A 14,458-nucleotide genomic window follows, 5' to 3' on the forward strand; every position below is an offset into this window, starting at 1 on the left:
AGGCACGCTGTAGTGGAGGGCTCTGGATTAATTTTTACCACCTGGGGTTCTTTAAAGGGACACTAAAGAGAAACAGGAAGTTCAGCTGGAATAAAAGAGGGACTTTCAGGAATGCATGCAGTTTTTGTTATTTGCAAAAATATGAGTTATTAGCGGAGAAATTCGTAAACAAAGACCAAATATCTCTTCCTCAATTTCTCTCACCCCAGATTTGGCGCTGAAGCAGTGTTGTCACAGATTTCATTGCCCTCAGCGAATCAGAATGCGCCATGATACGTCACCGATTGCGTAAACGGCCGAGGCGCTGGCTGCATCATGGCTGCATGGCCGCTGAATCTTGCAACGAAAGCTCGCCAGGGAAGCAGGACTGCGTTTCAGCGATATTCAGTGAAACGGAGCGCGAAATGATCCTCCGTGCTAGAGCGGTAGGTGTTTCTGCGTGCGATGGCAGTAAGCCGCCGGCTGTGCCGGCAGAAAGCAGAACTTCGTTTTCGTCAACGGAAGGCAAGGCGTCCGGTCTGCCAGGAGACGATGTTCCCGACAGAACAGGCGTAGAAAGTTGTGCACGTACTCGGTATGGTTATTTCGTGGCTTTATTTAATGACATTCAGCACTCATCGAGCCGCCAGTTTGCTGCTGCACGGGCACCGGCCGGTAGGGGATTTGATGAAGGCCGCATTGAGGGAACACCTGCTCGAGAAAGGACTGGCCTCTGGGGCATGCCAAGATACTTTCCGATGGCAGGATTATATACATAATCCGAGGGCGAGAAATTCAGAGAGCACACCATCGGTTTCTCTGGCTCTTTTGCCGTTTTATCATCGGCAGAGCACTGAGCCATTGCGAACGCCGGGGAGCCGGGGCTCATCGCGTGGCACCACATGAAAGGACACAATGGGGTCAACACTGCCGCTGCCCCTGAGCAAGCGCCTTGGGCCATTTATACAGCCCTCAACACACACACACGAGGCATTTTCTGGCTGTTTCCCGCGAAGTCAATGTTTTGGAGCCATGCAACACGCAACCAAGCATTGTAGAGCGAAACAGGCATGCGCGATGATGCATGGAGCAAAAACGAAACTACGATGTGGCGCCATGCCATTTTGCTTATTTATTTAATTTTGCGCTAAACTTGTACTTTCTCGCTTGAAACGGTTTAAAAAGTTGGCAAATTCTGTTTATATATGTTTAAGGTGTATTTCATTGTGCGTTTTATTAACTGCGATAAAGCGCTCTCAACCAATCGTGACCAGCCTGTGTTTGTGATCTCCGACGTCACGAACGTGTAGTGCGGGAAATTCGATGGGGTGTCAGCACCTATCCTTCAGTTTTTCGCTATTTTCTCGCTTATTAAACGTCTGTTTGCAGTAAGAATGGTGTGACTGTGATCGTGAAAGGATAATCTACCATTTAAGCTCAACTTCCGGTTTCTCTGCAGTGTTTTTTAATGTGCACTACAACGCAAGCACACGGGCGTTTTTGCATTTCGCCTCCATCGAAATGCAGCCACCGCGGCCGGGATTCGATCCCGCGATATCGTGCTCAGCAGCGAAACGCCTTAGCTAACTGAGCCACTCCGGCGGGTCCCGGAATGGAATTGGAATTGAATGGGGGCGCTCATTCCGCAACACTGATGGCTGCACAATTTTCCACCTTCTGGTGCCAGTCACAGTCAAAGTGTGTGCCACACATGTGCAAATTTTTGTGGTGTGACTTCCGAAAAGTGCAGCTACCGTAGAAAATGTTCTGGATTTGGTGCGGAAATGTCTTCTGTGTTAGGCCATGGACTTATGGAACAAATCTCATAATACAGTGGACTCTTGTTGATACAATCTTCATGGAAACTGGAAAATAAAACATATAATCAGAAAATCGTATTATCTGGACATAATTGTATATAAGAAAAAAAATGTATTATCCCGAAAAATGTATTATGCAGAATCGTATTGAGATTCCACTGTATTTGTTATGTATGCATCTGCATCAATTTGAGTGCACTGCATAAATTGTTGGCTGCACACAGGTATCAGTAGAGACAGGAGGTATGCAAGCCAGAAACAGTAGCTACTGATGGCAACTGGATTACTCTGCAAGATCCATAAAAAGTTATTGCCATACTTTATTCTGCAGCAGTCAGGCTTGAATTTCAGCTGGTAGTTGCTTGAAAGGTGCGTGTTTCTGGGGTGGCCCTATAGTGTGTTGGGTGTGGCTAATAACTATATATGGGGGGGGGAGGGTTTTCATAGAGAGTATGAGAGCTCCATGTCTCCGAGACCAGCCCATCTGCTTACTCTATAATGGATTTAGTGTAATGGCACTTTCCTAGTGCTGTCGTGGCTGTTTAGTGCGGGCAAGCGAATCCTTCATTACAGTTCCAATAGATAGGAAGTGGACACTCATTATCATCCTAACTGGGAAAGTGTAATGAGGCATAGGAATTGGAGAGCAGTGTGTGCAAAATGCATTTCTTCTTCAAGCTTTGCATGCCGAAACTTTTGATGTGAACTTAACAAAAATAAAGGGTGTTTCATTTTAGCTGCACCAAATTTTTTAAAATTGCCTGTGGCAGGTAGCATAATTATAATCCTTGATCTAAACTACTCTATGAAGCGGCCATTACTTCCACGAGCAATCAAAATGCCTAATTGAATAATTAACATAATTATGCCATTTAACTTTTTATATAATTATTTCACAGTATATCTTTCAATCTACGAATTATAGCCACTGAGTTCGCAAGGCGTATCCACTTGGAACAAATTCTCAGGACTGAGCCACTTTCGAGATATTAATTTTGAAAGTGTCTGACGAAATGCATGGGCGTTCCATTTAACTTTTTGAGGGAAACGCTGTTTTATGCATTCATGCACAAAGTTAACTGGAATGCACATGCATTTCGTCGGGACACTTTGAAAATTAATATCTCGAAACTGGTTCAGTCCTGAGAATCCGTTCCAAGTAGGTACACCTTGCGAACTCAGTGGCTATAATTTGTAGATTGAAAAGCGTGCCATAAAATAATTAATTAGAAAGTTAATTAGCATAATTATGTTAATTATTCAATTAGGCATTTTGATTTCTCGTGGAAGTAATGGCCGCCTCATCGAGTAGTTTAGATCAAGGATTATAATTGTGCTATCTGCCACAGGCAATTTTTAAAAATTTGGTGCAGCTAAAATGAAACACCCTAGGGTATCGCTCATGTGATGTATAATGGTGGGAGCCCAGCTAGTAATGCTGATAGTGAAGAGTCTAGATGCAAGCATTAAGAAATATTTGGCATCTTTCACAACTTAGGATTTTAGAGCAGACCTTGCACCTTAGATGCAACTCTTAAAATTATGCTGCTTCAGTATTAAGCCATTTGGCCTGGGATTATGGTGCACTGTATTTGTAGCTTTAGTACTAGCTTGTGAATGCTCTGGGTGGGACAGTGATAAGGCTGAAGACTGAATGCAGTAATTTAATCTAGTGCATTACTGTCTGTAAGATAGGTGCACAGTATTATACTGCATGACTAAGCCAAGCTCTAAAGAAATACCATTAATGGTATTTGTTCACTCAGAGGGTGCAGTCTGTGTACTAATGTGTGAAAAGTTGTACGAAAAACTAACGAATAAATTAAACGTTTTTCAGGAATTTCTGAAGAAGGAATTCAGTCAAGAGAACATCTTCTTCTGGGTGGTGTGTGAGCAGTACAGAAAAATGCTCGACAGGTGTGAGGTCAGTATATGGAAGAAGTATATCTAAAGTGAGCATGTATGGAACAGTTGTGAAGAAGTTTTGCTGTTATTGCTGCTATTGCTGTTAACCCTTTGTGGTCATGAACATTTACTCAATTTGTGGTCGTTCGAGTCGGGAGCCATTTAGCGTATCTTGGGCGCCACAGAAAAGTGCTCGGGTAAACAAACGCATGCTAAGATTTATTTCTGAAAATTTTCTTTATTCCTGAGGCTCTCAATGGTACTTGAGCACTTTGTGGTAGCGCTCGAAGCACTCTCCTGTGTGGAGGCCTGGATTTCCAATGCAGGTCTTGCAGTAGAATTGTCATAAGTAAGAGGCTGGCGGCGCCAATTGTCGTGTTTTGTTCTGTTTTCTCACTGATCTCGGGGGCGTGCGGGTGGTAAAAGAGATGAGGTTGGGAAACGTATGTCACACAGCAAGCAGATTTTAATCCCACACAAACGCAGAACTCTCAAACTAAAAACTCATTCAAACAAGAATACACTGAACTAAAACACAATGAACAAATAAATGTTAACAAAAACACAACCTAATGAATCAATAAACATGCCCTTAATTCTGTCTACTATAGTTCTAGGCGTTTCTTCACAAAAGTCTGGCAACCTTAGCCTATGGCTGCGATGTTACAAACATGGATAGTTCTTGCTGAGTTCGTTGTTGTTGCTCGTATCTTCCCGGCCGGAATCTTGTAGGATCTTTCTCCATGTCGTTGTTTTCGCCGACCGTCGCATAATCCTTGCTGCATTGAAGTCGGTCCGTCAACTCGCTCGTCTCCGAAGCCTGTTTGACCCGGTCGCTGTTGCTGACGTGGCAGAGAGGCTCGACGGGTTAGGCCTAGCGACGTGCTCGGCCGCTGCTTCCGTCCAGCTCCTTTCCCAAGTGCCGACATGGCGTTCCGGGGATCGTCGAGCACGCTGGTCTGCCGATGAAGGGGGATCCTCTCTGGAGTGCCCGGCCATGCCGTTTGATGCTGCAGCTGGTCCAAGGAGCCTCGCTCGAACGTCTCCGAGGTCGACGGCTGCACCTCGGACTGGCCGCGTCATGGACTCGGCCGGACCTCCAAGTCTCCCTTCGCCAGAGTGTAGCTGACGATGTGACCTTCCTGGCCCAGATCCACGTCGATAATGCCAGCTCAGCCTTGCTTCTGCCTCGACCACACCTCGGGTCACACGCCTCGCGTGCTCGCGCCGTTCGGAACGTTCCATTCACATCGTCCTCGCCTACTTTCGCCGCCGGCCTCTTACTCATGACAAGAATACAGTCTCCTTTCTGCTCCCTTTCTTCCTATCACTGCAAACAGCACAGTCCAATGACGTTTGCTACATTTTGATGCAGCATATATTCACCCTCAGCATTAAAATCATCTTCGAATTCACTGAACTCGAGCGAGTTTTGTCCAGCCAATGTATACCCCAAAAAAAGTCAGCATCCTGTCAGCGCATCGCTCTGCTAATTGCACGAAAATCACAAGTGCCATTGAAAAGTGCTGCCCTCATCTAGAGACATTGCATTGTGAAGTGCACATATTATTTGAAAAAATTCCCCAAAAAGCTGTCTTTTTCCGACATCTGACCAGTAGCTATATTCTCTTGTGGCGAAAGGGACCCGATGCATGACTGCAAAGGTTTGATAAATCCGCCTATTTCTTTCATTGTTTCATGAACATATAAGCTGGGTTTGGTGCTTTTACAAAACGCAGAGTGTTTGAAGCCTAGCTTAAATGGTGGCTCATACTTTTTTTCTGAAAGACATCTGTGTATGTGTATGTTAAATGGCTGTTAATTGAGCTTCCTTCCAATGTTGTGAACAATCAGTGCCAACTGACAAACAGCACTAGACATTAGATCAGGCAGTAAAACAAAGCTGAGCATTTATGCTGAGTCGTACACGTGGAACTACTTCAGTGAGTTTTATCCACGGAGACATTTTCACCTTCAAAATGTATATACTGTAAAACCTCGTTACTACGAACACCACATTAAGAAACTTTTCAGAAATCCCCTGCTGTTTTATAATACAGTCAATGACCGATAATTCGGACTTCATGGGGAACGTGAATAAGTCCGAACTATCGAATTTCCGCAAAAACAAATGTGCCCAAAAAAGATAATTTTTTTAACGTTTTAATGTCTCTGTGCGAGGAAGGACTGGTCCATTGTTGCTGCACACACTTCCGCTTACTTGCAACCAAGTACACCTATATTTCTGCCGGTTTTCTGTTGTCGCTGTACGCTGATGCAAGGACTGCAAAGGCTTGAGTCAGATCGGCATGGCACATCATCATCCGAGTTTGAGTCACTGTTTGACAGTGGGAGAACTTGCTCAATTATTTCATCATCGTTCAGTTCGGCACACGAACACCGCGCTGTCGACGTCTGCGAAGTCTTCAAATGTAACGGCGGCAGGAATCGACACACCGCAGCCTAGCAGGTCATCAATGATGTCCGCATTTAAGCTCGACAGTTCAGGCTCTTCAGTTGCGGAGTCGGGGTCATTCGGACTGCGACTCAAGACTCCGAATATTCGGAGTCAAACTGTGAGGGGACTGCTGGTGTCATTTGACGCGGCCTGTCGATAATTTCACGAAAAAGACTTCTTAGAGCCAGCAGAGCGCTGTCTGGAAGGCCAACTAAACAAACAGAATGGCGAGAGCGGGCCATGCGCTGGGATGCCGGAATAGGATGTGATGGTCGCAATGTCGGTGCGACCTCACAATTCAGGCAAAGCCTCCAAGATCAGCATTTTTAATTTAATCTGAGGCGTAGTGCTGCGGCCGAGGCAAGGCCTCGGGGATTACCGTTTTACGTGTAATCTCTGATGCCATACTTGATGTCTCATCTCTCTGAGGCCATACTTCATGTCTCATTGAGGTTGCCAGAGGAGATAATGGCAGCAGAATCCACATAGGCTACAGTCACGGATGCAGTCCGGATAACCGAATGTAGAGCTGGCGGCTGGCCAAAATATCAGTCTTTACACATTAAGTCTACGGGGCCATTGGCGGTGCCGTGAAGCTGTCCGAATTACCGGGCATGTTCGGATTATCGGTGTCAGATTTATCCGTCAGCGACTGTAGTATCAATGTAAAAATATTTCAGCACTATGAACTTTTCGGAATAACGATTGTTATTCAGTTTCCATGTCATGTTAAACACGCCTCAGTAGTGCAAACTTATGTTCCAAAATGTGGGGATTCTTAGATTTCCGTGTATCCTTCGCGACAGCCGAAACAGTAGGCTAGCAGACGACAATGTGCAGAAAGCGGACGCCACAGTGAATGGGTCAGAAAACCTGACACAGCGCGCTATAAAAAAATGGTGACAATATAGCTGAAATGGAGACGACTTATGAACTGATCGGTTGATTGGCGGAATGGTTAATTTCAGGGCTTTCACTTATAACGACCTTTCAGAATAACGAACGATTTACCGTGGTCTACTGAAGTTCGTTATATCGAGATTTCACTGTATACTATAAAAAAATATCGTTACAGTTTAAGTGGCGACACGGCTTTCGCATCGCGAAAAATGGCTAAAAAGTCGATGTTTTGAAAATCACATTTTCAGTTTCTGTAACTCTTATTCTGTCTGATTCCGAAATATCATCACTGAAAACCAAGTAGAAATGCTCTAAAAAAATTGTTGTATCAGCCAAGGTGCCGAAAAATTTCGAGGAAATCGCGAAAGAACGGCGTTTTTCAAGCCACAATATCTCCAGAATGGCGCAGCCGAGCGCCGCCATCTTGGCCTCATTGGAAAGTGCATTTCTCCGTCTTCAAATTTGCCGCTTCAGCTATCTCCTCCATGCAGAAACAAGCTCACAATAAGCAAATGATTGAAGGTCGTGCCGGAGCCACCGATTGGCCACGCCCGCCACGTGACTCCAGCGCGGTTTGCCATTGGTCTGGTGCTCGCTTCGCGATGGCGTCTGCACCGCTTGTTGCGGTCTCCACGCGAGCTCTGGACAGTTTCCGTAATCTCGACGAGTGTTAGAACGGGCGCTACGCGGACATCGCAGTAGCGTGGCCGATCCCGCTTTTCGTGGACGTCTCAGACCCACGGCTAAGCATTCTGAGCATCGGCGACACGGACTTCGCGACCAAACTTCGGGCATGGAATCCTCGGACACGCGGCTAAGCCTCGGACACGCGGCTAGGCGTCTCCGACTCGGCGATCAAGCACATGGCGCGAGGACTTCTCGGATCCTTGCCTAAGCATTTCGTGCATTGGCGCCTCCGACTGCGCGACTAAGCACATCGAGAGTCGACTCCTCGAGCCCGCGGCTACGCATTTCGCGCGTCGGCACATCGCTCGGCGAGTGTCGACTCCTCGGACCCCGCGGCTAGGCACTTCACGCGTCGGCACTGCGAGCGTCGACTCCTCGAGCTCGCGGCTAGGCATTTCGCGCGCCGGCACCTCGGAATGCGCGACTAAGCTAATCAAGCGTCCACTTCCAAGCCCGCGGCTAGGCATTTCGCACATCGGCACATCGCTCATCAAATGTCGACTCCTCGGACCCGCGGCTAGGCATTTCGCGCGTCAGCCCCTCGGACTGCGCGACTGAGCTCACCGAGTGTCTATTCTTTGAACCCGCGACCAGGCATTTCGCGCTTCGGCACCTCGGACTGCACGACTAAGCTAATCAAGCATCCACTTCCAAGCCCGCGGCTAGGCATTTCGCACGTCGGCACATAGCTCATCGAGCGTCAACTCCTCGAGCCCGCGGCTAGGCATTTCGCGCGTCGGCACATCGCTCATCGAGTGTCGGCATCTCGAGCATCAACTCCTCGAGCCCGCGGCTAGGCATTTCACGCGTCGGCACATCGCTCATCGAGTGTCGACACCTCGAGCGTTTATTCCTCTGGACCCGCGGCTAGGCATTTCGCGTGTCAGCCCCTCGGACTGCGCGACTGAGCTCACCGAGTGTCTATTCTTTGAACCCGCGACCAGGCATTTCGCGTGCCGGCACCTCGGAATGCGCGACTAAGCTAATCAAGCGTCCACTTCCAAGCCCGCGGCTAGGCATTTCGCACGTCGGCACATCGCTCATCGAATGTCGAGACCTCGAGCGTTTATTCCTCTGGACCCGCGGCTAGGCATTTCGCGCGTCAGCCCCTCGGACTGCGCGACTGAGCTCACCGAGTATCTATTCTTTGAACCCGCGACCAGGCATTTCGCACATCGGCACCTCGTACCTGCGACTTAGCACATCGCCTGCCGACTCTATTATCGTATTGCCACGATATCTCGTAACAATACCTATCATACCACCCCTTTAATTCATAAAGAGGCCCTCATCATGAGCTCTGCTCACTAGGCCACTTGGGCTGGCACAGACACCTGGCTGCAGGAGTGAGGCATGATACAAAAGTACAGGCTGGAAAGCACCTAGCAACTGCATTGCTGCTATCTATCAGTGGCTCTCCTAACCTCCATAGCCATTGTCAATGGAAGATGATTCAGAAGGCTGCTGAGAGCCTTCATTCAGTAACATGGTCGATTCTACCAAAAGAAGACAATGCCTCACTGACTGCACTAGAGACTGCTATCAATGAGGCAGTCTGCAGGTACAACGCTAGAACTACTGTATGCCCACATAGTTTATGCCCACATAGTTCTGCACCTCACTTGGTTTGAAACCCAGGCACCATGCTCTTCGCAGAGCAGCAGTAAAGAATGCCATACAAACATGAAAAAGGCAGAATGAAGGCGCAGCAGACTAGAGGCCACATGTCCAAGAAGCCCCACATCACAAAACACATCAAAGATTACAAATTTGGCGCATTTTAGAGAACTGAAGAGAAGGTGAAACTTTGAGAGCCGTTCTCTCAAAACTGTCTGCTCAGTTTCTGGAGCTGATTTCTTCGTTACTGTTTAGCCTATTTTGATTGTCTTTTTTTTTTTTGTCACGGTCCTTGGACTAAAGTGCAGGTCGAGACAGTCTCGCGTTTTTGTCTTGACTTTTCATAAATTTATGGTGTGGCTATTCGTTCACCCGAAGGTGTGCTTGGTGCAAAGGTAACTTGAAAAATGACTGTCTAAAAAATTTGTGTTGCGAAAAAAAAAAAAATTAAAACTGTCATGGGACCTTCAGCACGCATTGAGCTATGCAGTCAATACTCAACGAGCCTTCCATCAAGTTTTTTAAGCTCCCCAGGCCCTCCAAAAAGTTCGAGAGAAAAATTCTGCTCAATAAAATGTTCTCGAGGTATCGCTCTGAAACTTTTTTGGAAGTATCAGGGAGACATTCTAAACATTTGTGCCAATTTTCATCAAAATCCATGAAGAAATCGGGAAGTTGATTTTCAAAGCCACGTCCCCCCTTAAAGGGCCCCTCACCAGGCCAAATAGCAAATTTTGGTTATATGCTGCAAGTTGTTACGTTCCCTCTGGGAGCATTCTACTGAAAGAATATTTTGAATTGGTTCATTAATAGCCGACATATAAATATTTCAGTCTCGTGAACTGATGATTTCAGGAACTGAGCGCCACTGCCAAGAAAGACACTCTCTCCACTTTGCCCGTCTAGCCTCTGCAAGGAAAATTCCTTCCCTGCTTTCTCCTGTACCACAGCCGGAGAGTCGGGTGACGCAAACGTCACAGGCCCCACCTCTATCTCTGTCTCTCTCTTTTTGCTTTTTTGCTACGCGACGCACTTCCGGTGACGGCCTCGAACGCGAGCTGTTGCATTTGTCTTGCTTCACGCAGGGCACGATCTTGCGCGCTGTGCACGAACACTGAGGCAGACGTAAGCGGATCACGGAGCATGATTGTGCGCTGGAACACGGTAGAAAATGACATAGTTTCGTTGTCAGCGTGTGTGACTGCACGACGTGGGGACAAGCACATGAAACGAAACTACATCTCTCTTTCTACGCTACAAAGTAAAACAAAAACACGCAGATGTTCGGTTTGTGTGTTTTATTATTTCTCTAAACTTTAACTAGTCTATTGAAGCGACAGATTACACGAATAACAGATGTTGCCTTGAATAATTCTCAAAGTGACGTGTCACTATGAGTGACGTCGCAGCAGAGATACATGTACGTAGGCACACTTGCACGTATACGTTAGCCTTCTGGCTTGGATCGCGGTGCCTGCGAGGAGAAGGGCAAACAGCGTTCGGTTTGAAATTTCAGCTCTTTCCGCGGTGCATAGCGATGTACAATACTTAGCATACACTTTTGTTAGCGCGCATTGTATGCACTGCCCTTGTCAGCTCAAAATGGCCAGACCTGGTGAAGGGCCCTTTAAGTGTTTAAAAGAAGTAAAGCGTGTATGTTTAGCAGAAACATGTATGTTAGTCCCATCTATGAAACGTAACCAAAGAACTGAATGTAAAACAAGTAGTTTTCAGTTGCATTTTATAGATGGTACTGCTAAACATTTTTATGGTAAAAAGACGTTGGTAGACAAATGGCAACCAGTATCATAAAATAATGGTATTGTCAGTGTCAGGCAGTCATCATTGGGGAGAGAGAGAATAAACTTTAATCAAAAGAGCACGCAAGCGTAGGTAGCTCCTCCGCTCTGCAGTGGGTGGTCCCCTCAGTCCAGGAGTTCTGCAGCCTTAGCTGCCCTTCTCGCGCGGTTGACCAGGTTGAGCTGGTCCGTCGAGTCCAAGCTAGACAGCAATGCCTCCCATTGCCGTGTGGTGGGGTGTGTTATGGGTGTGAGCTGTGGTGTGTTTGCGCAAGCCCATACCATGTGGTAAAGCATGCGGATAACGTCCTGTTCCTTGAGTCCCCTCTTCCTGCTGGTAATTCATTGAGTCATGCGCAAGATCTGCGTGGTTGTGTGTTGTAGCTTCTGTATGGCATATCCTCCACCCCCGTCCTTTTGTAAGTGTAAGCCGAGGATCCGAAGTCTGTCTACTTTGGTAATTTCTCTAGGACCTATTCGCAGGTGGATGGTTGGTACCGGGCTGTTGATCGTCCTCGTGAGCGCTTCTCAATTATGAGGAGCTCCGACTTCTCCAGCGTGCATTGCAGTCTGCATGTCTCCGCGTAGCTTGCTACGACGTCTACTGCCTCCTGTAATGCCTCTTGTTCTCCTATGGACCCTCCGATTGTCCATATCGTGATGTCGTCTGCGTACAAGGCATGTCTGCGTACAAGGCGTAAATTAACAGTGGGCAGAATACCAACCCAGTCCATCAGCTGCGAGAACAAAGCACGAAAAAGAACACTTGCTCATGTAATGAAGGAATTCCCAAAACAAATAAAGTGAAGAACATATGTAGAAATGAATCAATACAGTTTAAGCGAAGTAAAATAACAATAACACAAAAATCAAGTTGGGTAATAATTCACGAGAGCAATGATGTCAATAATTCAGATGGTCAATGGAATCAATACTGGTTAGTAGCGACTGAGGTAAATTGTTCCAATCCGTGATGATGCGTGGGAAAAAATATTTAAAGACTTTAGTTCTGGCATTATAAGGAGTTAATGAGTCAGCTTGACGATGCCGTATTCGGCATGGCACCATTGGCATTATATAAAGCTCTGGAGTGAGAGAAAGGAGGTTCTTTTTAAGAACTTTTAACCGCTGGATTTTTCTTCTCATTTCCAGTGTTTAGATACCATGTTTTATTAGTGCTGTCGGGGAATCAGTCATACGGCACTTTGAGAAAATAAATCTGATTTCTTTACGCTGAATTCTTTCTAGTGCATCAATGTTGCATCAATCAATTTACAGCGCAAGGCAGCTGCCACTGCCATCTACCAAAAGCACTTGGGCCCTGGTGCACCTGAACCCGTCAATGTGGACAGCCGGGCACAGCTCTCCGTGCAGGAAGGCTTGGAAGAGGCTGCGCCTGACCTCTTTGTGCCAGCACAGAAGCAGATCTTCAACCTGATGAAGTTTGACTGCTACCAGCGGTTTCTGAAGTCAGAACTATTTAAACAGTGCATGCTGCGTGAGGTGCAAGGAAAACCTGTCTTTCCCGAAGCTGAGAAGGAAGCTTGGAAGCTTCACAAGGAGGACAAGCGTCGCAGGTCCTTCTTGCCATGGCACAAAAGTGAGTTGGTCTTGCGGTCGTTTTTGCAGTCTTAATGGTTGCTTAGCAAACATTATTCATATATTCTACTGGTCATTTGGAAGGAGTCATTAAGTTCATATTTCCTGTAAGTTATGTTACAGAGACCGTTGGTCCTGGCGGTGTTAGGCTCTCTGGCTAACTTATTGTTCTGCCTCATGGCCACATGCCTTGTGGTGTAGCTGGTGGTGATAAGGCTATATTTTATATTTGTGTTGTTCAGAGTGTTGTTCTTTTGAAGACCAACACCATAATATATGGTGATGGTTATGGTCATGCTCCGCATGCACATCAGAGGCTGCAGAACATGTTACAGACACCTTTGTGTGTGTGGTGTGGGATAAGCACCTCCTAAGGCTTAATCCTAGTGCACATACACAAATACCCAAGAAAGTGGATGGGGAGACGGTTGCCACTGTAGCTCAATGGTAAACCATCGCATACGTTATGCCACAGGCGTGGGTTCGGCTCCCACCTGCCGCATCTTGTCTTTTCGTTTACTCTAATTTCCATTTTCCATATTATTTCTACATTTCAATTACAAAGAACAGGTAATTTCCCCCTATGCTTTCTGTGGTTTCGTCTATTCATGTGGTTATAACTAACAAAAATTTAGCCCCTCGGTTTCCCTTGTTCTCAGTCAAGCAACTGAAATGTTTGATGCCATAGTGGAGATCTTTTACTCTCTTTTCACGTGAACTGATGTAATTCCTATCTGGTCATTCTACGTGTGCATCTATTTTAATTTGGTGGTCTCACTCCGGCGACACGCGCTCGGCATTTTAGTCCTTGTTTGTGGATGAACTGTGCTTCCTGCACTCATTGAACGAATGTGAACTTTATTGCATTAGAAAGCTTACTTTCTGCACTTTCCAATGACACCTAGTATTATCGCCTAGCCTGAAGAGTTACCGGACAGCAATTAAAAGTGTGAGCAAAAAACGCCGTTTTTGCTGTACTAGCCTCTGTTGTACTCTGTTTCCGGCAAAACTGTTCAACATAACAAAATGAAATTTGCTGTGCCTTTTAATGAAATGTTATACAAGGTTTCTATGAAGAGATATTGCGTGTAAAGCAATTAGAAATTTATATGGGCTCCAATAAAAACGGGCAAAACTATACAAGTTTATGAATGAATATCTTTTTTCTTTTTAATCTCAGGACAACAATATTTAGTGGTTTTCTAGGTTATAGAGTACTTATCATCTATATGAAGTTTTTTTGTGTTCTGATGAACAGTTCATGAGTTATTATTACTTCAAATTGGCAATTTATGACTTGGTCACGCATTACCAAAGAAGGGACAAAACTATTTAAGCTGAAACTCTAAAATTTTCAATAATCAAGCAGCAAGCCCTTCTCTCGGATTCTATGAAGAGAAAATTGTCATATGTTAATTAGGGAATCTACAGGGGAGCAGTGACATTAGCAAATTTTTCTGCTGGCCAGTTCTGTGCAAATTGATTCTTTTTCGTGTACAGGCTAATTCACAACAAGTGTTGCGCCTATACTAGAGCTATACAGTGTCTTGTAATTACTAGCACTCACGAGTTTTACTAAGCAGTGCTTGAAACAGAAGATTTTCAATAAATAATAAATGTCAGGCGATTTTTGGTGGTGGCGCTATCAGTGCAAAAAGACATCAAGCTGTTTCACATCAGTTCCAACATTTGTC

The 14,458-nt window shown here is 45.9% G+C and overlaps 1 protein-coding gene across 1 annotated transcript in view; it reads left to right on the forward strand.

The window, feature by feature from the left end:
• The window catches only part of LOC119458532 (regulator of G-protein signaling loco-like), an 80,833-nt gene that overhangs the window by 32,494 nt on the left and 33,881 nt on the right, over positions 1-14,458 (forward strand). The window contains exons 7-8 of the mRNA XM_037720371.2: positions 3,637-3,723; positions 12,444-12,765. Of these exons, the coding sequence (XP_037576299.1) occupies positions 3,637-3,723; positions 12,444-12,765 (409 nt within the window). The remainder of the gene's footprint in view (positions 1-3,636; positions 3,724-12,443; positions 12,766-14,458) is intronic.

Source organism: Dermacentor silvarum, chromosome 1 (assembly GCF_013339745.2).
Source record: "Dermacentor silvarum isolate Dsil-2018 chromosome 1, BIME_Dsil_1.4, whole genome shotgun sequence".
NCBI lineage: Eukaryota > Metazoa > Arthropoda > Arachnida > Ixodida > Ixodidae > Dermacentor > Dermacentor silvarum.